The sequence below is a fragment of the Grampus griseus genome (assembly GCF_964374135.1).
Source record: "Grampus griseus genome assembly, chromosome: 2".
Lineage (NCBI taxonomy): Eukaryota > Metazoa > Chordata > Mammalia > Artiodactyla > Delphinidae > Grampus > Grampus griseus.
The window spans coordinates 151,294,268-151,320,273 of NC_139018.1; the positions used below are offsets into that span (position 1 = coordinate 151,294,268).

General features: G+C 37.6%; 1 protein-coding gene across 2 annotated transcripts in view; it reads left to right on the forward strand.

The window, feature by feature from the left end:
* The window catches only part of NET1 (neuroepithelial cell transforming 1), a 53,393-nt gene extending 29,171 nt beyond the window's left edge, over nucleotides 1–24,222 (forward strand). Inside the window, exons 1-10 of one of the 2 annotated variants that reach the window (XM_082649269.1) lie at nucleotides 11,432–11,673; nucleotides 16,680–16,787; nucleotides 17,200–17,367; nucleotides 17,980–18,042; nucleotides 18,374–18,470; nucleotides 18,827–18,903; nucleotides 19,736–19,993; nucleotides 20,441–20,611; nucleotides 21,609–21,795; nucleotides 22,103–24,222. In XM_082649269.1, coding sequence (XP_082505395.1) covers nucleotides 11,581–11,673; nucleotides 16,680–16,787; nucleotides 17,200–17,367; nucleotides 17,980–18,042; nucleotides 18,374–18,470; nucleotides 18,827–18,903; nucleotides 19,736–19,993; nucleotides 20,441–20,611; nucleotides 21,609–21,795; nucleotides 22,103–22,509 — 1,629 coding nt within the window. In that variant the 5' untranslated portion in view covers nucleotides 11,432–11,580 and the 3' untranslated portion in view covers nucleotides 22,510–24,222. Of the gene's footprint in view, nucleotides 1–11,431; nucleotides 11,674–16,679; nucleotides 16,788–17,199; nucleotides 17,368–17,979; nucleotides 18,043–18,373; nucleotides 18,471–18,826; nucleotides 18,904–19,735; nucleotides 19,994–20,440; nucleotides 20,612–21,608; nucleotides 21,796–22,102 lie in introns of those variants that run through there. The other variant, XM_082649268.1, reaches the window with a different exon arrangement.
* The last annotated feature ends 1,784 nt before the right edge of the window (nucleotides 24,223–26,006 follow it).

Consider the following 26,006-nt stretch of genomic DNA (forward strand, 5'->3'; position numbering starts at 1 on the left):
TGTTTTTAAGATGTCCAGGTGATTCTTGCTTATAGCCAGGGTTGAAAACTACTGAGTTAGAGTATGGCATTCTTAAACTTATCCTTCCCCCAAAAATAGATACTGTGTCGACTCCCCAACCCGTTTTTTGCGTGGGCTTTCATCTAAGTACGATAGTTAGTATGTAATAAGCTAAATGTAATCAGTTCGTATGATCATTTAATGCCTGTTGCTGAAAATCATTCACTTTATTTACCTCTATATTTCATAGCCATCTGTTTGATGAATGAACAGATAAGTAATATTGGTCAAATAAATGAAATAAGACCTTGGATTTGGGTAAGGATGTAACATGAGCATTGTGTTATGTATTTTGACTTAGGATATCTTATATGAAGAATTTAGTATTAATTGAATTATCATGTGATGCATCATTGGCTATGAAGCTGTGATTGCTTATCAAATTTGTCTCTAAGTAAAATTTCAGCACTATCTTTTATCAGGTTGTCTTACTACTGTGGTATGTATAAGTTTATTCATTTAAAAAAAAAACACATTCCAAAGGTGTTTCTCAGCTCTGTTTCCTAGCAGCCATAACCTTGCCTTTTTCTCCTGATAGGAAGAGTCAGAAGTGACTGTTTACTTTGTTAATGTGAAATAATACTGGGATGAGTAATACTGAGTCATTTTTATGACTGAAGTTCTTTAACTCTGATAGTCAGTGATCAAAAAACAAACCAAAACACTTCAGAAGAAATCTTTTAAAATATATGAACGGTTCGTTCTTTTTCTCAACGTTCAGATTTGGGGATCTCATTTTCTTAAAAGTTAAATAGCCTATTGAAGTGTTATATTTTGAGTATTGCTGTACTGTGCAATTTTAGATTAAGCCTAATACTAAATTATGTATTTTATTCCTTAATAACTATGACAGGTAATTGGTTATTTTCCTGGGGCACAGATTTGAAAAGTTTGAAGCTAGCTGACACACAAAAGCTGGTGACTTAACTTATGAATAAGGCTACCTTACCACCCTTCACTTGGCATTTTGATATAACTTGTTGAACAAGGCTACCTTACCGCCCTTCACTTTGCATTTTGATATAACTTGTGATCTCTACTGGTTGCCCTGTAAAATAATAAAACATTGTTTCTCTGTGACAAAAGTCCAGAAAATAAAGCCAACTGCTGGTACAGGTGATAAAAGTTAAGAGAAACCAAAGGTATATCAAAATGGTTCCTCTTAACTTAAAATATAAAAATTAAATATAAAACAATTATTCCTGATAATGCTCTAAAAAGCCATTAATCCAGAGCTATTTATCCTTAAACTTAATCATTCCTAGATAGCTATGAATCATTCCTAGACTGCTATGTGCATCTAAATACTTTTGTGTGCTTTTTAATTGTAAAAGTAACACACAAATGCATTGTCCTTGTACAAAAGTAAAACAACTTTTTCAAGTCCCCTCTTATCACCTCCATCCTCTGAGGCAACCAGTTATTATTTTATGTGTTCCAGGTCCTTTTCTGTTTATTTACCTACTTTCACACAGGGTGTATAATGGTGACATATATATGATTATCCTGTACTTATGCTATAGCTTGCTTTTGCTATTTATATCTTATCACTACATATAGGGCTACCTCGTGCTTTTTTTTTTTTTTAATAGTATTCCATATTATTAAAGTACCATAGTCTACTTAACCAGTCCTTTAAGTATGGCCCTTTAGTATATTTTTCTTTTCTTTCCACATTAAAAATAATGCTTAATGTACCTCTTGCTTGTGCACAAAGGAGGGACCATGCTTATGTCTCTAATACAGTTACCCAGAAGTGGAATTGCTGGGTTGCAAATTTCAGTTTTGATAATACTGTTCATTTGCCTTCCAGAAAAATTTGATAGATTTAACTTCTCCATCAGTCTATGATAATAAACATATCCCTATACTCTTGTTAGCCCTGGATTTTATTAATATGTAAAACCTTTTTCCAATTGTTGTGATAGACAACCAGACAGAAAATTAATAAGGAAATAGAGAACTTGAACACCACCATAAACCAATTGGACCTAACAGACAAATACAGAACATCTTACTGCAAAACAGAGGAATATATATTTTTCTCAGGTGCACATAGAGCATTCTCCAGGATAGACTATATTTTAGGCCACAAAACAAGTCCTAATAAATTTGAAAAGATAGAAATTATGCAAAGTACTATTCCAATCACAGTGGAATGAAACTAGAAATCAGTAACAGAAGGAAAACTGGAAAAATCACAAGTAAGTAAAAATTAAACAACATACTAGTAAACAGCTGATGGGTCAGAGATGAAATCACAGGGGAAATTAGAAAAGACCTTGAGACAAATGAAAATGAAAGCAAAATATACCAAAACTAATGGGATGTAGCAAAAGCAGTGCTAAGAGAGAAATATATAGCTCTGAATGCTCACATTAAAAAGAAAGAAAAAAAAAAAAAAGAAAGAGGGGCTTCTCTGGTGGCGCAGTGGTTGGGAGCCCGCCTGCCAATGCAGGGGACACGGGTTCGTGCCCCGGTCCGGGAAGATCCCACATGGCGCGGAGCAGCTGGGCCCGTGAGCCATGGCCACTGAGCCTGCGCGTCCGGAGCCGGTGCTTCGCAACGAGAGAGGCCACAACAGTGAGAGGCCCGTGTATCGCAAAAAAAAAAAAAAGAAAGAAAGAAAGATCTCAAATCAACAACCTAACTTCACACTTTAAGGAACCAGAAAAAGACAAACAAGCTAGACTCAAAGCTAGCAGAATGAAGGAAATAATAAAGATTAGAGTAGACTGAAATAAAATAGGGAATAGAACAGTCAAGAGAGAAATTGAGAAAAATCGATGAAACTAAAATATGTTTCTTTGAAAAGATCAGAGTTGACAAACCTTTAGGTAAAATGACTAAGGAAAAAAAAGACAAGACTCAAATTACTAAATTCTAGAAATGAAAGTGGAGATATTACTACCAATTTACAGGATTAAAAAGGATTACAAGAGTACTATGAACAATTGTACACTAATAGAATGGATAACCTAGATGAAGTGGACAAATTTCTAGAAACACACAACCTACCAACCTACCTAATCTAAAGATTAATATTTAATTCAGCATTGTGAAATTTTCTTGTTTTTTAGTTTATTTTCATCCTTTTATTCTCTGGTCTCTGCTTCTAAAACTCCTATTCAGAAGATTTTGGAATATCTGGAACATCTTGAATTACTTTATATGTTTATTACTCTCTTTTATTCTTCCATTTTTTCTTTCTTTTTTTTTTTTAATTCTTCCATCTCTTAGTCTTTTGTGCTATTTTCTGGGAGAATTCCTTAATGTGCTAATGTGCTTAATGTGCTCATTAGTGCCTGTTCTGCTATTTAGCCTAACTATTGACATTTTTATTTTGACAATTTCTTTTTAATTTCCACAATCTCTAGTTCTTTGTTTTGTTTTCTCATAATAGTCTTTTTTTTATTAATATATTTTCTCTGTTAGGTTTCTGGGGATATTAATTATATTTCTTTTAACATCTCCTATTTGCTCTACTAACTAATATAAAATAAGCCATAAATCAAATGAAATTATGCTATGGCCAGTGAAGCTTGTTTAGAAGTTATGAACTCTAACTTTTGGACTTAACAGTTGTGTGTTACTAGTTGTTTGACTGTATAACTTATATAGCCATTCTAAGCCTCTGTTATCTGTATACTTAAAGATAAAATTTTAATCTCAAACTTCATTCGTAGCTCTTCTCCACTCCCCAGCATATTCGATCTTCATTCATTCATTCACTCACTCATTTCTATCAATATATTTTGGAGCTCCTACTATGTGCCAGACACAGAGAGCAAAACAGTCTTTGCCCTCATGAAGCTTACATCCTATTGGGGTCATAGATTATAGCTGTCTGCGACTCTAGAAATCTGTGGGGGAGACATGTATTCTAGTCTTTGAATACCTCTCTTCACCTCCTTAAGACCCAGTCTCCTCCAGGATGTTAGGCAGGGAGAAAGGACTGGAAATAAGATAGTCACCTTACTGGATGAGATTACAATCCTTTTCATTGTTGGCTGTAACTTCTGTTCTAAATTTCCCTCTATGGGATCAATGAGAATGAGTGATGGCTAATGAGGAATCCATTCTGGGAAACTCCCCTAGGTATTGGTAGTCTCTTGCAAGATTTAGCCACATCTTTTTGATGACCTTAGCAAGCATCATACCAACAGCCCTTCCAGTGCATGCTGCCATCCCAGGGTAGGGTCTGCCTACCCTGATGCAACCATGCCAGTAAGACCATCTCCCCAGTCTCTTCTCTGTTCCTCATACTGGTAGAACCGGAAACTCATGTGGAGTCAGTGCCATATTGGCCCTCTCTGCTGTTGAGAGTCCCTAAAGGATGGAGGGCTTGAGGAGAAGAGAGAATAATCTCTTTCCATGAAAAGTGCAGGGCCCCAAAGACCAACAGCTTTATTTCTCAGGCCTTTTCTTATTTTGCTGGGATAGTCCCAGGGAGAGACCTGCTGATATGCACGAGATAAATCATCCTGTTTAACTAATGCCTCCAGAATACTAGCACCTCTGTACTCTTGATAAGCATTAACATGAGACAGGGATTCTCCCACTTTGTGCACACTCCGAAGGTCCATCTGCATGCCTCTTCTCCAAAATATTTTGTCTCAATCTTTCTGATTTTGCTCCTTCCAAGTCCCTGACCAATCAGCCAGACCATTCACCACTTCTCAGGGGCCTGTATGGATCAGTACTTCATGCCCTTTCTCCCTTTGTATAAAGTGAACAGCCACATGTGCTGCCTACAGCTCTACCCACTGGGTAGAGCTTTACCATCCCTAAATGGGTCCGTAATCGTGCTCAAAACAACAGATGAAGCTATCCACCCGTGAACTAGGGCCAAGTTTTTCTCCTATGTTAGTTGATTATTGAGAACCCCACCCCACCCCCACCAACAGATGAGGAGTTGAAGGGGAAATTTCAGTGTAATGTACCGGATAACATGGCAATCTGTTCAGTAATTTACTTATGCCCTTTGGACTGGCTCAGGCCTGATTCCAAATGACCATTTCCATGGTACCTGGCCAATCCTGTGACTCAGTTGGTATACTTGGCCTTGTTCATTTGGGGCGGCTCTAATTGCATTAGTCACATGATGTAACGTGGGCAGGTCCTCAGTCTTTACTATGGCTGCTAGCACACCAGGAGCTGCTGTTCAAACAGCAAGTGGTTTCCTGCCATGGAAAGCATACCTAGCTTCAGAACCCTAGGAATCTGCATTGAATTTCTCTTCCTGGCCTTGCCAAAGACGTCACACAGCATCTTTGTCTACCATAGACATCTCAAGCTTGATCAGATACACTGGCTCACATGGCCTGCAGGGCACCTGACACCCAGCCTGGACCTGCTACAGTGGCCTCTCTTGCTCTGGATCCTACTCAAAACTGTGAGCGTTTCAGATTACCTCATTAATGGGTCAGAGCAGAATTTCCATGTGCAGTATCTGCTCTCTTCAACCTAGTGCCATGCCTCTTTCTTAGTGCTGGGATGCAAGGTGCAACAATTTGACCTTTACCCAGGAGGGGAGATCCCAGAAAGCCTCAGGCCATTGGACCTATTAAAATTTTTCTAATATGGCAGCCCTTGAATTTTCTTGGCATGCATTTGACTTCCTAGACTGTCCAGAATACTTGTCATTTCCCATTCACCACATCCTGTTAGTATGGTGTCATCAGTATTCTAGACTAACATGATGCTCTATGGGATGTCAAGGTCCTTGTGGACTCTGTGACAGAGAACAAAAATGTTAACAGCCTCAGGACATGAAATGTAGAGTGCTGTCTTTACCACGTAAAAGATAACTACGTTTGCTCCTTACTAATGGTTATTGAAAAGAACACACAGGCTAGATTAATAGCTGTATACCAAATACTAGAGATGTGTTGATCTGTCCCAGTAAAGGTTCTACATCTTGCACAACAGTTGAGATTAAAGCTCCCACTTAAGTTTTCAGTGGTCCACTGTTAGCCATCACAGGCCATCTCGCTGCAGGAGGCACACAGATCAACTGAATGGAGATACAGTAGAGACTACCACTCCTACCTGCTGTAATTCTGATGGCCATCTCTGCGTTTTCTCTCGGTGTGCAATATTGCTTCGGTTTATTACCTTGGCCCAGGTGTAGGGGGTGAAATTTCAGGGGCTCCCACTTGGCCTTTCCCTCTGTAATGACTCTGAGAACTTGAAGGTTACCACCTACTTTTTCAGGCTTTTAAAGCAATTAACAAACGCCAGCCAACTCTGCAATCCTTACAATTACTATTGCCCCCATGTTGTTCATTTGTCACCACTGCTATACATATGTCATTGCTTCACTGCTCCATCTGTACCCAATTCATATCTTGGTCCTTATCACCATTTTATCAATGAGTGACCAGTTCCAGAATCCCATCCGGTGTGTCTAATCTCTAGTGCCAGTCTCAGTGTCAGTGTCTTAGCCGGTGTTCCCTCCAGAAATCAGAGCCTGAGACGCGAGATAATTGACAGGTAGTCTCTTTTCAGGTGTGGTGCCAGGGAACAAGGAGGCAGCTCATGCACACATCTAATTATGGGACCTTCTAAAGAGCCATGTAAAATACACCACACAGTTGTCTTCTCAAGGGTCTGAAGAGGGGCTTTTATCCACTAGCTCCTGTGCTCCATTAGTCAGTGGCTGTCCCATGGGGTGTTAATCCCTCACACTTCCAGGCTACACGTGTAAATGCCACACTCGGCATCCGAGAAGCCAAGGGTGGAAAGCAAGAGGGGCGCAGCTGAGGCCAGGACCTGTTGGAGGCGGGGCTGGTTGCTGCAGCAACAACTGGAGTAAGAAATGAGCTGAGAAAACAGGAGGCCGGTGCGAGACAGTGTTGTTGGTCGTCAGGTTTTGACCTTAGCTGAGTTTCAGGGAAAAAAGGCAGAAAATCCCACTCAACATTTTGTTACATAAGTATAAGCGATCTTTACATGATACTGGAAGATCCCTGTGTACTTGAAATAAAAAGTCACCACTAACAGCACCAATACTCAGTTTTATTTGCTGCTTGTATTATCATTGCAAAAAGAACCATGGTTTTGATAACACCAAGCTTCTTAGTCTTTCTAATAGTATTAACTGATCTGAGTTGATCTTTTCCCAAAGTAAATTCTTAGTAAAGCTTGGACATACTGAAATTTTAATCCAAATGACTTTTAAGAACTCAAATCCACGTACAACTTCATTACTAACTTCTTTCATGCTCATCTCATCCAAATGTAACTGCCTGTTTTAGTGTTGTTTTTAAACTTATTACTAGATATTTTAGAACTCTGATTCCTCAGAAGTTCCATCTTGTTAATATTTCAATCAGTGTTTCCTTTTTTAGTAAGATTTGAAATTCTGTTTTTAACTAACCTATTTTTAGTGAGATACATAGTAGTTATTTGTAATCTTGAACTCTAGAGTTTTAAAATGGAACATCGTTTTTTTATATTTAGAAAAAGTCCTTAAAATATTTCTTGTGAACTGTGGAATCTTTTTATACACTTGTACAATTTTAAAATATATGTTTAATTTATCAATATAAAACATGAGAGCTACATAGGGCTAAAGATAAAAATTTTACTATCAATATAAGCCCTTACAAACATAAAGTGGAAAAAAGTAGGTTGGCAATTGCATTTCACAATATCCCTTGTAGAGGGCAGCAGAGAGCTTAGATTTTGTTTTTTCTTTACCCATAATAAGGCTTTCCTAGCCTAAGTTCCAATTGCTTGTTATTGTTCCAGACAAAAGTAAATAAAAACAAATATCTGTACCAAAAAAAGTAATGATTATTCTTCAGCTTTATTTCTAAATTCCAGAATTCTAATTTCACATTAAAAGGAGAAAAACGGTAAGTAGGGTAATAGTCCTTTTTCTGTAGAGAAGGGAAACATCTCTCTCTTTACCTTATTCAAATTTTAGGAAAGGAAGCATTGAAGACTCCATACAAACAGAAGAACAGAGGCTATAACTAAACCTGGTTTTTGGAAAACAGTAATTTTATCAAAAACTTGATTTCTTAAACAAAGCTGCATTATTATTTTTAGATAACACAGTTATGTTTTTAAGTTTATAAACTCTAGATTTTCTACACAAAGAAAAGACACTCAACCAATCTGTGTTTCAATTGTAGAAAGTCATATAAATAATTGCTATTAATAACATGATCAGTAAAGTAAACCATTGATTGAAATAGGATCTCTTCTAAAACTTAAGCAGCTGGAACTATTTTGTTACTATCTTTTTATTTACCTGCCTATAATACAAGTAATCTCTCTACTGTGGTTTTATGCTTTCCTTCTCTATAAAATGTTGGCAGTTATTTAGCAAAACTAGCCTGGGACTAGGAGATTGGGTTTTAAACCCAGCTCTGCTCCTAACTCGTAGAATGACAACTAGCAGTGCCTGAGCACTGAGCTGTACAGACCGGTGCTGAAGGTGGTACACGGATTGTCTCACGGGGAAGAGACGTTGCAGCCACAGTTGAGCAGACCAGATTCAAACCTGTTCAGCCACTGATGACCCATGCAACTTGGGACAAGTTTCTTAAACTTTCTGAGTTTCCTCCATCTGTAAAATGAAGGTAATAATACATACTTCATAAAGTTGGTTGAATAAGATAATATGCATAAAGCTCCTGGCACAGAGTAAGGACTCACATTTCCTTTTTCTTTTTCCTCACTATCCAGTTTCCTCCTAAGAAAACTGAGGAGGATGAATTAATGATCACAAAGGACCTTTTCAGCCCTTGTATTTTATAGAGCATTGTTAGAGTCAAGATTCTCTCAGGCTCATGGCTCAGAGTGCTAACTGAACATTCCTTGTCCATTGTTGCTCTTATAGATGCTGTCTACAGTTGTCTGAATTATATTTAGACCACAAACCTGAACATCCAAAATGAAACTAAGATTTTAGGTTTGGTGAGCTGGGATTTTTCTACTGGGACTATTCACTATTAGACCCTACTTGGTTTTTGCAGGCTATTTCTGCATTTAAGACTTCTACCTTTACCCTTCGGATCCTTACTGAAGGAGAGAAATGAGAGATATCCTTTTCCCTCGTTACCTTGGTCTTACCTCTATCAGAACTAAATAGAAAAACATAGTTTGGAGAAAGACATCAGGTAAGAGACCATGAGAATGCCCTAGCAACTTCTTTCCTCACTCCCACTCTGCATAAGTCCTTTATTCCCTTATGAAACTAAGTAGCCATAAAGTATTGGCCTTACTTGCAACCATCTTTTAACTGATGAAACTAACTGAACCAGACTACTGGGTTCTTATTAACTCTGAGGGCTTAAGCGGATCAGCGTTCTTACCTGTAAAATTACGGAACTGGATTCCATGATCTCTCAGGTGCTTCCACTTTAATGCTGTGGAACTACCTACCACAAACAGCCTCTCAAGGCCAACTGCATCACGCATGTTGCCCAGGTGTGACCTGGTAATAAAGAATAGTTGACGAAATATAACCAATCACCATTACTTTTTTCAAAAGTCTAAAAGCAGAAAGACAAATTAAGAACATCATCCCAAATGCAAAACACATTGATGTTTATGTAAGGGCAGCATTCTTTCTTCCTGCAAGAAGTAACACTGTCCTGCGAACCTTAGTAAATTGTTTTTTATAGATTATTTGTCATTATAGTCTATGTCCACTATTACTCTGCTCTATTCACTCTTCAAACCTTTGTGGTTTTCTCTTTTGTCTTCTGCTGAACTAGCACACTTGAGGTCTTCATTAAACTTGTAATCACTAAATCCATGAATCTTTTCTTACCCATCTTAATCTTTTTGTCGTAACTAACACCTTTTCTTCCCTTGGCATCTCTCCAAAGTTAGATCCTTGGGCCTCTTTTCTTTTTGTCCAGATTTTCTCCCCCAGGCATCTCATTCACTTCAGAGCTTCAACTCTGATCCCTGTGTCTCCGACTCCCCAGTCTAAATCCACCCTCTGACCTCTTCAAGTCCTTGTCCAACATTTCCAGGTTCTAGCTCAATAGTTTTATTTGCATGTTTTTCCACCACCCAAGACTCAGTATATCTAAAATGAAACCCAGAATTTTCTTTCAAAGCTTATTCCTCTGTATTTCTTTATTTGCATTAACAGTTACCCTTCCTAACTTTACAGTTGTTGGCATCTTTGACTTCTTGCATATATCCTTTTCCTTTCCCACTGGTCCTACCTTAGGCAAAGTTCTTGATCCCTGACTGTGATTTTTGCATTATGGTTCCAGCCATCTTTCAAGCCATCTTAAACACCACCTTACAACATACCTCTCATTATCTCTCTCACGTGCTCAGTAAAGCCCTCTGCTCGTCTGTCTTTACCCACAGCCTGAGACGTCAGGCTGTGAGTTTGCTTTTCATGCTCCTTTGGGAAAGCCTTGCACTTTTCCCTTGCTCAGACCTTTGAAAAAAATAACATGACCTTCAAGGTACTGAAACAACATGTTACAGCCTCTTCCCTAGTGTCTTTGCCACCCTCATCTCATCTGCCAGAATTGGTTTCTTCTCCTGAACTCCTTGCTAGCTGTACAGCTTATTTTGGACTTGTCAAAAGCTGTCTTGCATTACTTATCTCTTCGTGTGGCCTAGCTTTACACAATGGTCTGTTAGCGCTTTAGGAGCGTATATGAAACCTATTTTTTTCTATCACCCATAGCATCTAGAATAGTGCCTTTTACATAGATTTCTCAGATTTCTCTGACCCTAATAAATCCTAATAGAAATGTTTTTGCAAATTATCAGCATCATATCATTCATAGTAGCATATGGTTAAGAGGAAATCCTACTTTTCGAAATCGAATACAGTACTTACTGTTAAAGAAGAAACTCTGCTTTGTTGCAGGCCTATCAAACCAACAGAAGTAGGGTTGCTTCATAGATGCAAGGCTTTGGACTAGAAATTGCACTTACGTAATATAAAAGCAAGGCTCCTGGATAATTAGGCTTTTCTTTAGTATATACATTTTTTAACTCTGAATTACAATTTTCTTAAAGTTGTCAAGTTGTCCGTTCTAAATTATTTTCTAGGAAATAGGGTTTTATAGAAAAAGTATCCCTGTGTGCAGCTAAGTACTAAGAAAGGTAACCTAGATACGCAATTCATTTGTCTTTGGGAATGCTTTTTAAATCAGGAAAAGCCTTACAGTAACCCAGTTTCCTTTTCCCCTCTGGTCTCACTATAGAAATTCCAAACCTCTTGATAAAGAGCTTTCTCTGGCAGAGAAAGCGGAGAGGCCTAGGTGTGCCCCGCTGTCAGTTAAGGGCTGTCACGTGTCCCTCGGGTGCCCGCCCACTAGACCCGGCCCAGCCGGCCCCGCCCACAGAGCCTGGAGTGCTGCTGGTGTCTCGAGCGCCCGCAGAAGCCGCTACGCTGGAGACGCTGGGTGATGGCTGCGCGGGGCAGCTGAGCGCCCAGCCGAGCTGAACCGAGCCGAGCCGGGCCGAGCCGGGAACTTAGCCTCCGGGAGGACTTGGGCTGGGGGCGTGAGGTACTCGGAAAGCATGGTGGCGCACGATGAGGTCGGAGGTCTCCTACCTATTAAAAGGACTATACGAGTCCTCGATGTGAACAACCAGTCCTTCAGAGAGCAGGAGGTGAGACTTGAAAAGCCAAAGGAAGGTTTCTAACTCCACGGAACTTGAACGATGTTTAACAGTTTATTAACAGTATATTGTTAAACTTAACTTTTGATCTCACTGAGTATTAAAACGTATGACTTTGATTTACATGCAGGTTTGAAATGTGTTTAGGAACTATTTATGCATAGTGTAGCTTGAGTGTACACAAACTTTTATACAAAAGAAAAATATTTTAAATGTATATGCTGTTCAGTTTGGTTAAATTGGTCACATTTCTGATGCTTAATACAGTTTTCTGTTTGGTTGGGGTTTTTTGGTTTTGGGGGGGTTTTGACCTGCATTTATTTATATTACCTAGTAAGTCTTAAGAACTGCTTTGTGGAGTAGGAAAATAAGAATCCCTTCCTTGCAAGTTAGTGCTAGTGAACAAAATGCCATCTGACCTAGTGTTCATTTTTCTTTCCACGTCTAATAAGTTCATTGTGTGTGACTTTTGTTCTTAAGAAAGCAAAATGTGTTAAAATATTTCAGCCAACAAACCGTTATTTAGGTGCTTCTGCCCTCCTTGCTTTAATTACGTAAGTCGTACTTTTTTAAAGTCTTTATGAACATTTATCAAAATAAGTGATTTTTATGCCATTTTATTTAATTTTGATAGTTGCCTTAATTGTGGGCATTCTATTTATATAGCACACCACAATATATATACACTCCATGGTTATACTATATTATTATATTTCTTATCTTCATTGGGGTGATGGTTTTGTGGCTGTATACATATATCAAAATTGTCTAATTATACATTTTAAATATGTGCAATGTGTTGTATATCTCAGTATAGCTGTGTATCATACATACGCACACCTTTTGGTAGTTAGAATAGCTGCCGTCTTTCAAAGGTATGCTTTTATTTGGTGTGATTTGGCTTTGTTTTTCTATTTGTTTGGTTTTGGCTTTTGTTTATATGTTTCTGTTTTCTCAAAAGTGGTCATCAGTGTAAATACTAAAACTGAACTAGTCTTTTGAACTAGTCTTTTTGTTTGGTATCAGACACCAGCCATGTTCTGGCATACCTTTATTCCAAAGATTAAAAACACCAGGAATGTTGTCAGGTTTTTAGCAACACAGCCTTAAATAAATAACTAAATTTGACTATTTCTATTACTAAGAGGAAAGGGAAGACATCCTGTGAGATAACTCATCTTTATCTTTTTATAAATAACTTTTTCTTTTCATTCTTCTTAAAGTTCTTGCCAGGTAGAGGAGAAAATTATTTATCTAGTAACCCAAATGAGTAAACCCAGACACATTTTTTTTGTGTGTCTTGATTTGGTTGACTCTAGAAGAGACCCTCCTGGAATATATTCTCTTATGTGACATCATTAGGAGAAAAAAAACGTTTTACAAAAAAACCGGGTTCACAACAGAATTTTTCCATGTTGTTGCTTTTATGTGCAAGGTACATTCCAGTAAAAGATTTGAAATTGATGTTAACAATTTTCTGTTTATAGATATCCAGAAAATATTTTAAGGCATAAAATCTGACTACAACTGGATTAGTAAAATAAATAGATTGATTAAAAACTCGTCTCAAGTCAGATTCCCTATAACAACGCATGTGATTGCCTGGCTAAACTAGATAGTGTGGTTAAAAGGTAACCTAAGTAAACAACATAAATGAATATTACAGTTCGTAAAGTGAACTCTAGCCCTGGTGAAAGGTTGCCTACAGTAGAAAAAGTTCCTTGAGTATGTACAACTTGTTGGTGTTCTTTATCTATTCCCGTAAGTTTTCAGATTGTCTTTTGAGGAGGGTGTGTAGTTTCAGTATCTGTACTCGTTCTTTAAGCTTCTTGTATTTACCATAATGCTGTTAACAATGCTCCAAAACAAAAATAAACAACCACGGCAGCAAAACCATTATGAAAGCCTTATTTTGGGTGATGGTAAGATAGGTAGAGTCCTACTCCTCTCTTCCTTCTTTACCTCCAGACCCTGTACCTGCATTGTGTCTGCAAAGGGGCAGAGGTGGGCGGAATCCCAGCTCTCAAAACACCAAATCAAAATAAAGTGGCTCGTCTAGACCTCTAAAGAAAAACTGCTTTTGGTTGTAGCTCACATGAACCAAATTCTAATCAATAAAGAGACAATTTTTTGTCCCTACCCTATAGGTGACCTGTGAATGCGTAGTTCATAACACTTTTCCACAAAAGCTGTCTGTATGATTTTTTTCAAATAATGTATTTATCCTGAAATTCGTGAGCCATATTCAGTATTATGCCTTTACATTTCAGTCACACTTTTTGAGTTATTTTATTCATTAAAATTCTTCATACTTTTGAAGTAAATATATATGCTAAAAGTTTGTGTTGTGTCTGCCAAACATTCATCACATATGAACTTTTAGTAAGGCAGGAAAGTTACTTTTGGATCTTAAAAGCCTGTGTGAAAAGTACAAGGTGTCCTCCCACCCCACCCCCTCCCCCATGTACTTCCTGATTCAGCACTACTTTGGTACAGAGAGATTTAAGAGTATCATGCTGTACTCACTGAGCTAGCCAGGCGCTCTTACCAGACGTTTTAGATTAGATACAGCCCTGAGACTAACATCTCTTTGTGAAGAAGTGAGATTATAGGTGGGTTTCTAAAGGACTGTGGAACATATTTAATAACAAAATACTGCTTATTAGCATTATATCCTGACACACTAAAGAGACAAAATCCACATTTCAGAGTTTTAGTTTCAGAAAGGTGCTTTAGATATGTTTACACTTAATTATCTAAATCTAAATTCTGTAGTTTTTATTTTAAATATCACAGTTTTAAATTACCAGGAAATTAATAGTTGTACTGATCCAAAGATAAGAATTTTTTGATTTTATGTATTAAATTAGATATCAAATATTCTTTTCCTTCCAGCTAAACTAACGTTTCCTTTCAAATTCACTGGGAAGAGCACCTTTCCAAACACTTTTAAATTGAAATTAAATATTTTATGATTTACTAGGAAGTCAAATGGGTTATGATCTAAACAAGGAAGAGGAATTAACCTCTTTCCAAACTATGGAACAGAACTTTCTGACAACTGCTTTGTTTCTAGTTGGCGTTGGCATATCTTACTTTGTGAGGTAATTATATCCCCATTCAAACAGAAGCGTCTTTGTCCTGTCTTTACTCAAGAGAAAGGAATGCCTTCTGCCGCCTTCTGCCCATGCATGTGTCGCTTCAGTCTCGCACAGATGGGTCTGGTAAAGGCATCCACACATGGCCTTGGCCACACAGTGTCATTTTACTACATATCCTGGAGCCTTCTTTTTCGGTTCATTTAACATTGGCACATTAGTGGCTTTATAGTCATAGTTTTACTTTGGAGTTAATTATTTTGGCGGGGGAGGGTTGGTCTACAGCACCACCTCTTAAGGACTCAGGGGCCTGAACTCTGTTGGTTGCCCACAAAGTCTTCTTACCTTAGTGGGTCACATTCCCTCCTCATATGTGTATATACCTTTAGGAGCTTTAATAAGTCTAACTGCTTCTTTGAATATTCAAATCATTTAAGTTTCTTTCCAGAGGATTTTAACCCTTTCTGCCACTTTACTTTTAAATTATTCTTAGGGAATTATTTTTACTCACTTTCCTCATCTCTTTTTTATGACCGATCAATTCTTTGATTGGTCACATCAAATAATTCTTAGGAAAAAAACTTTTTTATCTGTCATTTTTAAGTGGTAATTTTTATATAATTTTTTATCGTATATCCTTCTGAAGTCTCATTAAAATTATTTTGTCAAGTATGCCACAATTGTCAAAGGCACCAAATATAAACAAATAATTATGCTCCATAGACATCATAAAGGATAGGCCTGTTCTGTGATCTGGCCTTCTTTATCTCAATAGCTGTGTGAGTCACCTAATGGTATGCCTCCATTTTCCTAGCAGTAAAATTAGAGTAATAAAAAAATTTGTAAAATTTTGAGGTCTTTGAATGATAAGTGATGTTTGCTATACTATTATTATTTTAAAAACAATACATGTAAAATAATATGTCCTCTGAATTTGTATATATTTTTCCTTGAAGTTAATTAAATGTATGAAAGAGGATCTAATTATTTATAAATACCAGCATTTACATAGTAAGTGGAAATATTCCTAAGAAAGAATGTTAGTAATGGGTAAAACTTAGTATGCTCCAAGAACTGTTCTGAGCCCTTTAAACATACCTTAATCTTCATAACACCTTTATAAGAGAAGTTCTAATATTAACCCCATTTTACAGATGAGAAAACTGGGACCGAGGATGTTTCCTATCAAGTGTCCAAACCAGGATTTGGGCCCAGTCAGTCTGATTCCAGAGGCGGAGTGTCCTCTTAACCACTGTCCTAACTGTGCTAGAATACCTCCACAACAGGGACCTACCTCACTGCCTTTAGAGCTGACCCATTCCAATGTCAGATGTGTTCATTTAAAAGCTATTCTCTAACTGAAGTATTCAGGAGTAAAATGATAGAATGTCTGGCATTTGCTTTAAAATATTTCAGTAGAGGCAGAGATGAAACAAATTGTTATACTAAAAACCGCTGAAGCTGAGTGATTAAGTACATGAGGTCCATTATGCTGTTCTCCCCTTTTGTGTATGTTTGAAATTTTTCTAAATAAGGAGGTGTTTTTTAAAAGTTACTCTCTATATTAAGCTAAAAGCTTCTAAAGGTTTTTAGAATCTAATTGTTTGTTTTAATTTTGGGTTTTTTTCTGTTTAATGATAGTATGTTATGTTCTCAGAGTGATGTTCAGATATTTGACTGGCCTTTCTTATACCATTTATTATTTAATAAATTACTGTTATTCTTTAGTGTTCTTTGTATTTCAACAATGAAAAACAACATTCATTTTCAGAGTTCCATGTTTCTGCGTTTTATACTGTACAAATATCTGGTTTTTGAGAGGGCTTAACTTTGTCCAAACTTGTTTGAAATCATTACACCTAAACACACATTTAGTATAACTTGTTTTTGTTTTCACAGGAGCCAAGCAATAAAAGAGTTCGGCCTCTAGCTCGGGTCACATCCTTGGCAAATTTAATTTCTCCTGTAAGAAATGGAGCCGTCAGACGATTTGGTCAAACCATACAGGTAGGGACAAGTAATGTAGTGAGGGGACTTTTTATAGAAGCCTAAAATTTGCATTTTCTTTGAGTCATACAAACAGGTTTTTACTATTATACTTAAACATAACTTTCCTTTTTTGGAATGTGCTGGTAAGGCATATTGTTGCCAGAACAATATTTATATAACCTCATTATATTAGTTTGTATCTTATATCAAAGCAAGATCTTTGATAGTTTTTATTCCCAGAGAGAATTTTGACTGATAAATATTTAGAATACTGCTAGATAGAAGCTTGGATAAATGATTGTTTTATGCATAGAGAAATTCTCAGAACCTTGCTTTTAATTTGTCTTTCTATTTTTTTTTTAAGAAAAAAAGTAATAATTCCTGTATCCTCCAAACCTTCTTCTCGTTCACCTCTTTCTTTTCTTTTCAGTCATTTACCCTTCGTGGTGACAACAGATCCCCCGCTTCTGCCCAGAAGTTATCCAGCAGATCTACAGTCCCGGCGCCCGCCAAAAGGAGAAGCAGTGCCCTGTGGTCGGAGATGTTAGACGTCAACATGAAGCAGTCTTTAACCTCCAGAGAGATCAAACGTCAGGAGGTGTGCCATGCTCAGTAGCAAGACCATGTGTACTGGCTTAAACTAAAAAAAAATAGACCCTGATTCTGTTTTTTTTTTTTTTTTTTTTTTTTTTTTTTGAGGTACGCGGGCCTCTCACTGTGTGGCTGCTCCCATTGCGGAGCACAGGCTCCGCGGCCATGGCTCACGGGCCCAGCCGCTCTGCGGCCTGTGGGATCCTCCCGGACCGGGGCACGAACCCGTGTCCCCTGCATCGGCAGGCGGACTCTCAACCACTGCGCCACCAGGGAAGCCCCGACCCTGATTCTTAAACATATGTTTTGCCAGAAGAATAGCAAACTAATGCCTATGGCAAGATAAACTTGCATTTTTGTACTTGAATGCCATTCATAACACATGCTGAGCAGCACCTGAGATGGGGGATGGTCATCCAGTTTAACAACTCGGATGGGGTAGAATTATGAAACCTACGGCATCCGCTAATTTGAGATTCCATTCTGAATTAGTTTTCAGACGGAATCACTTTAAAAAGCGCCATTCAAAACGTCAGTTAAATGGTAAATACCAGTTGTATATAATTTTTGTTTCTCAAAGGGAGGAGTGATCTATGATGTTTGCTGGATTTTTTTTTAGGCAATATATGAAATGTCCCGAGGTGAACAGGATTTAATTGAGGATCTCAAGCTTGCAAGAAAGGTCAGTAAATAACTTTCTATCATGTGCCATAGTTTTTAAAAATTACGTTTCACAAATTCTAAAGGATGATTTTCTTACCTTTAGAAGTTGAAAAGTAGAGAATATCTACTGGTGAATACTTCTTTTAGATGAGGTTTATTAGATGCATCTCTTCAAATATGAATATCAGTAAGTCTATTTTGGGCTTAACATATACTTTAATTTCTTTTATGTATAAAATAGAATCCACACTAGTTTTACATAGTTCGTCATGCTTGCATTCAAGTACAGATCTCTCATCATGTTTTATTTGCTTGATCTCTTTGTGTGACACATTTCTCCCCTCTGACAGGCCTACCATGACCCCATGTTAAAGTTGTCTATTATGTCAGAAGAGGAACTCACACAGATATTTGGTGATTTGGACGCTTATATACCCCTGCATGAAGGTAAGATATGCTACCTAATTTTCATAGGATTCTGAACAGCAGTAACAAGTAATTTTAAATCTAAACTTGTAACTTAGTGCTGAATATTTTTTAAATTTTTATTGAAGTATAGTTAATTTAAATATTATATTAGTTTCAGGTGTACAGCATAGTGATTAAGATTTTTTATAGATTATACTCCATTTAAAGTTACTATAAAATATTGACTATATACCCTGTGCTGTACAATATATCCTTGTAGCTTATTTATATTATACACAGTAGTTTGTACCTCTTAATCCCCTGCCCCTATCTTGCTCCTCCCTGAATTATTTTTTAAATAAACCTATTGGCATTTCTGCTTCTTTACACTTCAGATTTGTTGGCAAGAATAGGAGAAGCAACCAAGCCTGGTGGAACAGTAGAGCAGATTGGTCACATTCTTGTGAACTGGGTATGTAGCAAGTTGTTACCTTCAGATAGGTTTATACAGATTTGCCAGACTTGTCATTTATGATCAATATCACATTGATTTGATCCAGTTACTGGATTCTAAAATCAGATAAATAAGGCGTTAAAACTGAACAAATTTACATAGCTGTAGAAGTTATAGTCTCTGTTTAAAAAATATTTCATGAATGATGCAGTTTCATTTGTTTGAAGAATATGTTCCTCCTTAGACAGAATTCCCACATTATATACCATCAGTTATCTGTTTTATTCTCTCAGTTAACATTTGAGTGCCTGCCAGATGCCTGCCACTGTTCTAGGAGGGGTGACTAGAGATTCAGTGATAAAAGATGGTCTCTGCATTTATAGTCAAGTGAGAGAACAGGCAGTAAATAACCAGTCTCAAGGCTGTTGAAGAATGTGAGAGAGGAGGGCTCAGGTGTCCTGGGAATACAGGAGACCAGCATGTAACTGAGGCTGGGGAAGTAAGAGGCATGAGTCTTTGTTTGGATTTAGCCATATTAGGGAAATTGAAAAAGGGCATTCTCAGATTGGCCCGAAATACTATCCAACCCCCATTATCACCTGCAGGAGAATTTTCACAGCTTGTTAAAACTTTCAAGAATAGCTATAAGTATTCTATGGTAAATTATGTTGGTTTTTCAAATGTTAAACTGATTCTGAACTACTGTGATAAACCTCAAAGGATCATATAATAAGCTTTTGATTAAAAAAAAGAATAGCTATAAGTTTTCTGTTTTGTGTCCACAGTCTTACTAATGGACTAAATTGTAACAGGAACTCATTATACTTTGTTTTCTCTTATTACTCTTCAGTTGCCAGGCTTGAATGCCTACAAAGGCTACTGCAGTAACCAGCTGGCAGCCAAAGCTCTTCTTGATCAAAAGAAACAGGATCCAAGAGTCCAAGACTTCCTCCAGCGATGTCTTGAGTCTCCCTTCAGTCGAAAACTAGATCTTTGGAGCTTCCTAGATATTCCTCGAAGCCGCCTCGTTAAATACCCTTTACTGTTGAAAGAAATTCTTAGACACACTCCAAAAGACCACTCTGATGTTCAGCTTCTGGAGGAAGCTGTAAGTAGTCCAATAAGTGATTCTTACGTTTTTCAAGTTTACATATTAGCTTGCCTGAGAAAGATATACAATGATACTCTCACACTGTCTGCATGTTGAATCAGCACAGTGAAGTTTTCTGTAGTCGTTTTAAGTTCTCGTATGTTACTGCACTGTGCACTAATAAAGAGATGTGTAATACATAACACATTTTATATTTATATTTTAGTTAGAAGACCGGATTCTAATCTGATCTCTTCCATCAGCTAGCTGTGTGACTTTGGGCAAATCACCCATTTGGCTGAGGCTGTAAAATGAAGGGACGGCTGAATTACCCGATTTCTAGAGTCCCTTCAAGCTTTAACATTTTATCATTTTAATGTGACATTTTAGTCCTGTAGGGAAACAGGACTAAAATAAACTAATATGCTGAAAATGCTACATTGATTTTTTTTTTATTATTTTTAGATATTGATAATACAAGGAGTTCTCTCTGATATCAACTTGAAGAAAGGTGAATCAGAATGCCAGTATTATATTGACAAGCTGGAGTATCTGGATGAAAAGCAGAAGGACCCTAGAATTGAAGCTAGCAAAGTATTGCTTTGCCATGGGGAACTGAAAAATAAAAATGGACATGTAAGTGCATTTGGACACTAACATATGAAATGAGCAGTTACTGCCCTTTTCTCACTGTTTAATTTTTTTCCACATTGATTATGAAGCAGGTTTATAAAATAAACTCATCACATACTGAAAGAAGGTAACTGGATTTTATGTTACCAGCTTTGGTAAAGCAAACATTTGGTTTCTGTCATTACCGAATAAGTTAAATGTCTTGGTGGAGAATCAGTAATCATTTATTTTTTAGTTTTGAAGCATAAATCAACTTGTTTGGCTAGGGGTTCCTTTCTAAATAAATTATTAGTTTTATGATGTTCAATAAAAAAGCATATCCTTCAAAAAAATTTTTTGCAGAGTTTATAGTAATAGAAGTAGTTTTTAGCACTACTAAACAAATTTTTGTAGCAGATTGAATGAGAGCAAACTTATTTTTTAAATCTTAATTACAAAGGTACCTGCTAGAACTAAGTATAAGCATGGGATGGTATTTTTATTTCATTACGTGCTTTTCAGAAGCCCAATTTGTAAGTTGAGGTTCTTTTTTGGAAAAGAGTTAATCTTTCATCTCTGATTTCTATCATGAGGCCTCATTGTTCTATAAAAGCTTAAATTTATGTGGGACAAAACAGAACAATTAACATTTTTACCAGCTTACATTTTTAAATTCTCACCCTGTTAGAAGACTGTGGTGTATAGTCCTGGTGTTTCCAGTCACGTTACCACCGACAGTCAGGTCTTTGTGGTGCATGGCGTTTGCTCAGCTGCTGCTGAATCTAATGTTACACACGGATAAAAAAGTTGCATATAGTCTGTGATGACAAAAGCTCTCCGAGGAGAACATACATAACTTTAAAATCACCATCGTTATGAAGTCATTTGTAAGGGGGATCTTAGTAAATCAATTTGATGAAATTAGTAAGATCAAATTAAGTTGTTTTTACAATGGATTTCAGTCAACTTAAAGTCACAAAGTTCCATATTTAGGAAGCATTTTTTTTTCTCATTTCTCCAGAAACTCTACATTTTCCTGTTTCAAGACATCTTGGTTTTGACTCGGCCTGTTACACGAAACGAGCGTCACTCCTACCAGGTTTACCGGCAGCCAATCCCAATCCAGGAGCTGGTCTTGGAAGACCTGCAGGATGGAGATGTGAGGATGGGAGGGTCCTTTCGAGGGGCTTTCAGCAATTCAGATAAAGGTAAAAATACACGCTTTAAAATAGTTTCAATAATCATAAACTCAGTTTTAATCTATAAGAATTCTGTCCCCACACAAAAAACTAACAATGAAATGGGTTCCATCATCCTATACCTATTACACTCCTTGAGTTGGCAGGTGCTGTGCTGCTCTGACACCAGCACATGTACCTAATAAGTAACATCTAGGCACTATGTAATGTATCTGCCTAACATGTGCATGCTGTATAAATACCAGCACCCATATTCACTTTATCTAGAATAAACTTTTTAAGTCTGATTTCCATTTTTTAATTTTTCTTTTTCTAGCTAAAAATATCTTTCGAGTTCGCTTCCAAGACCCCTCTCCAGGCCAGTCCCACACTCTACAAGCCAATGATGTGTTCCACAAGCAGCAGTGGTTCAATTGTATCCGAGCTGCCATGGCCCCTTCCCGACAGGCCACCAGCCCCTCCGAGCTGCAGGGCTTGCCGGAGCCCCACGAGGAGTACGGAGAGAACTGCCCCCCTGCCAGCAATGCCAGGGCCCAGAGACGGGCGTCCACGGCATCCAGCGTGACTCAGGTGGAAGTTGATGGAGACGCTTCCGAAAGTGGCACCCCGGTGCACACAGCAGACAATGCTAAGGGCACAAAAGCGCCCCGAGCCCAGGCTGGCCTCCGAAAAGCCAGGGACAAAGCCCAGGTCGGTGGCAAGCGGAAAGAGACACTGGTGTAAAGGAAGCTCTGTGGTAACCGGGGGAGAGACTTTATTTATAACTGTGTACAGTTGTTCTTTCTTGTAATGTGAGTATGGGAGCGTTGCAGGGTTACTTAATACCAGTCTTCACATTTTCTGTGTTTTTGGTTGGGTTTTGGTGGTGGTTTTTTATTTTTTAATTTTTTTTAATGGCAGCTAAAGATATATATGCAGATTACTGTTAAACTGCAGTGTTTTTTTTTTTTTCCTCAGATCATCTAGAACATGTAAGTCTGGTATTTTTAATCAAATGAAATACTTATGAAATGGGTTTTCTCTTCATTCTGCATTCATCGTGACTTTTTTTTTTCTTTTTCTTTTTTGCGTTATGCGGGCCTCTCACTGTTGTGGCCTCTCCCGTTGTGGAGCACAGGCTCCGGACGCACAGGCTCAGCGGCCATGGCTCACGGGCCCAGCCGCTCCGTGGCATGTGGGATCTTCCTGGACCAGGGCACAAACCCGTGTCCCCTGCATCGGCAGGCAGACTCTCAACCACTGCGCCACCAGGGAAGCCCCATCACTTTTTAATACCAATTGTGATGTTTATAATATTGGCCAAAGCTTAAAATTTTGCAAATACAAGGATTTTACCAGTGTTTATTTGATAAACTTTGCATGCAGAATTTGAAATTTTAACATCGGCATCTAAGATCTACTTGGAATATATGTTTGCAATATTTCAGAATTTATGTTGAAACATAAGTTCCTTGGAAAAACAAAACTTAATAGGTTTTCCATTTTACCAACTGGAATGCTTTTTATTAGTTTGTTTTTCACTGCACATTCCTCATTTTTCATTGATTTAACCTGCCAATTATTTAATTTTTTCATTGTAAAGTAGTTTTTAGTATTTGCTTTTATTTTTTTACTTTGATGCCTTTTCAAATTGGCATGTCTTTAAAGTGTTTTTCTTCCTTGATTAAAAATGTGTGTGTGTGTGTGTGTGTGTGTGTGTGTGTGTGTGTGTGTGTGTATTTTTTTAAATCATATTAACTTTACCAAGTGAAATCAAGCCATACTGTTTTTGAGCCAGTTAAGAAAATTGCAATTTTTAAAGTGTAGTATTTCAGGGTTAGAACATACATGAAATGACTCAGTATATTCCGGACTACTGAAAGAAAACCACCTTAAGGATTTCATGGAAAGTTAATATTGTCTGAAAAGCAAGAGGGAAGGAAGTTGGCTGGTAATAAGTATTAAAAAAAAAAAAAAAAGAGGGAAAAAGAGTGTAGTTTTGTCTTAAAGTAAAAAATGTCTGGTTGTGTCAGACATTTATGAAAGATAGTAAAAGCTAAACTTGAGAGTGTGTAGTAAGTTGTAGAAGGCTTGAGGGAAGTGAACTGTATTTGCCTTGGTTTACAATACGTGCAAATAATGGGTTTGAAAAGAAAATGTGTTGAAAATTTGACCATATGAGATCAGTTTTGGCAGATGTATTCATAAGAGACTGGTGAATCTTTTACTATGAAATGTTTCTGTTCAAATGAGATCGTAGTCTTTAAGGCGGGGTGCTAAAAGCCCTATGTCATGGCAGATTTGTAATGGTTATCAGCTCAAGTAAATGTTGACTATTATGTGAACTATATTTGGCCAGTGGAAATGAAAATTGAAAAAGACTGTAAATAGTTACATCCAAATGATTTCTCTGTATAAATGAATTATACAATTAAAAAAAGAAAGTCACACACATAATCACCCTTAAAGGTTTCTTGGCTGGTGGATGTTTGGGGGACGTTTGCCAGAATGCGTTGGTATAGCAAAGGGGGTGATGGCAAGCCTCACAAAGTTCTTTAAAAAGTCATAAATACTTACACCTTTGAAATTCATTGAAAAGTAAGAGAAAAAGATTCAATTAGGTCAAGTTTTTTGAATCTTATTAAACCATTTAGAACACATTATAATCAGAAATAGCAGTTGAATTGAAGACAGCTGAACATCTGGCCACTTTCTGGATACAATAGTAAAGCTATTAGCAAAGCATCCTCATTAATTTGATTAATTTCAGATTTTAACTTAGGTATCTCAGGTTTCTAACTCTGGAAATTCAAAGTCAGTAGTGTAGATTATATCAGTGGTTGTGATCTGAAAAATCAGCAGATTTCTAATCATTTGTAGAGATGTTATAAGATACAGTCTCTTCCAGAATTACCTTGATCAGCCTCAAGTTGTAGAAACAATAGTAGTTCTAATATTGTTAATGAAATGATGTTTTACTGAAAACTCTAGCTTCCTTGGGTTCACTCAAGGGAAAAAATAAGACCCAGAAACTGAATAATTGTGTAGAATGGACACTCTTCATAAATTGCATCTATATTTGAGAACATCTGACGATTTAGCCTAGTAGTTCTCAAGCCTGTTTGGGCATCAGAGTCACGAGGGGTACTTTGAAAAAAATAAAGGTAACTGGGCCGCACCCCCTAGCTCCCCTCCCCCAATTCCTACACCTGTTTCACTGAGTCAGTATCTGGGGGGTGGGAGTAGAGGGCTGATAATTTATATTTGTAAACACTCCCCCCTAGTGATTCTGATACAGTGCATTCCTTGGGTCAGCACTTAGTAATCACTGATCTAGCCAGTAGCCATTATGTAAATGCTATATAGTAAGTACTGACATATATCTATTAGCTTCTCAGTTTACCTTTAAACTCTTCAGAGTCTGAGTTGAGGTAAGTACAGTTTTTCTTTTAACTTCTTTCCATGAGCATGTTTGTATATTTTGAGCAAAGGGTAGTCTCTCTGAACTGAGGGCTCAACCTAGGATGTGTGCACACAGGTGGGAGGGGAAGCTCGGGTATCTGGATTAACTGTCAGCCAGTGGGACACCAGTGTCACTAAATGACCCTTGAATCTATTAAGACTGGCATTTTCTCAGCTGATCCGGGAGGCGACTCGCCACTCTTGTGCTGGCTTAGCTCTACTTTATGTTTAGTGCTTGAGTAAACATGCAGACCCAGCACAGTACTTGGTTTTCTACAGTATATGTATGGCTAATGCTAATGTTACTGAATTCATTTTACAGCCATCTGCCAATGCCTGGCTAAGGCTCCCATCTGTCAGTCTTGATGACTGAGATACAGACCAAAGGGGGCATCTCTCCAGTTCTCTTCCTTATTAGAACTCCTGCCTGTCCCTAAAGGGGAAACTGGTGGGTAGTATTGTCTGTTAGGGTTAGAAGTCCTGGGATTCAAAGTAGGTGATACCTCAGCCTGCAAACTTGGGCTTTTCTTAATCAGCATTAGCGAACACCCTTGAAAGAATCGCATTCCTTTGTCCATTGAAGCTAATACCCATGAGAGGAATATCCTAGCAAAGTAAATCTCCCTCAGTCCTAGAGTCTAGAACTTCCTAGATCAGAGGAGTTTGGGGTTTTGCTTGCATATTTGAGCAACTCCAGAACCAACTGCAAGTCTGAGGAACTTACCAGATATGGTGGTTTCCTCAGGTCTGGTGGTACATAATCTTATTTAGCATGCACG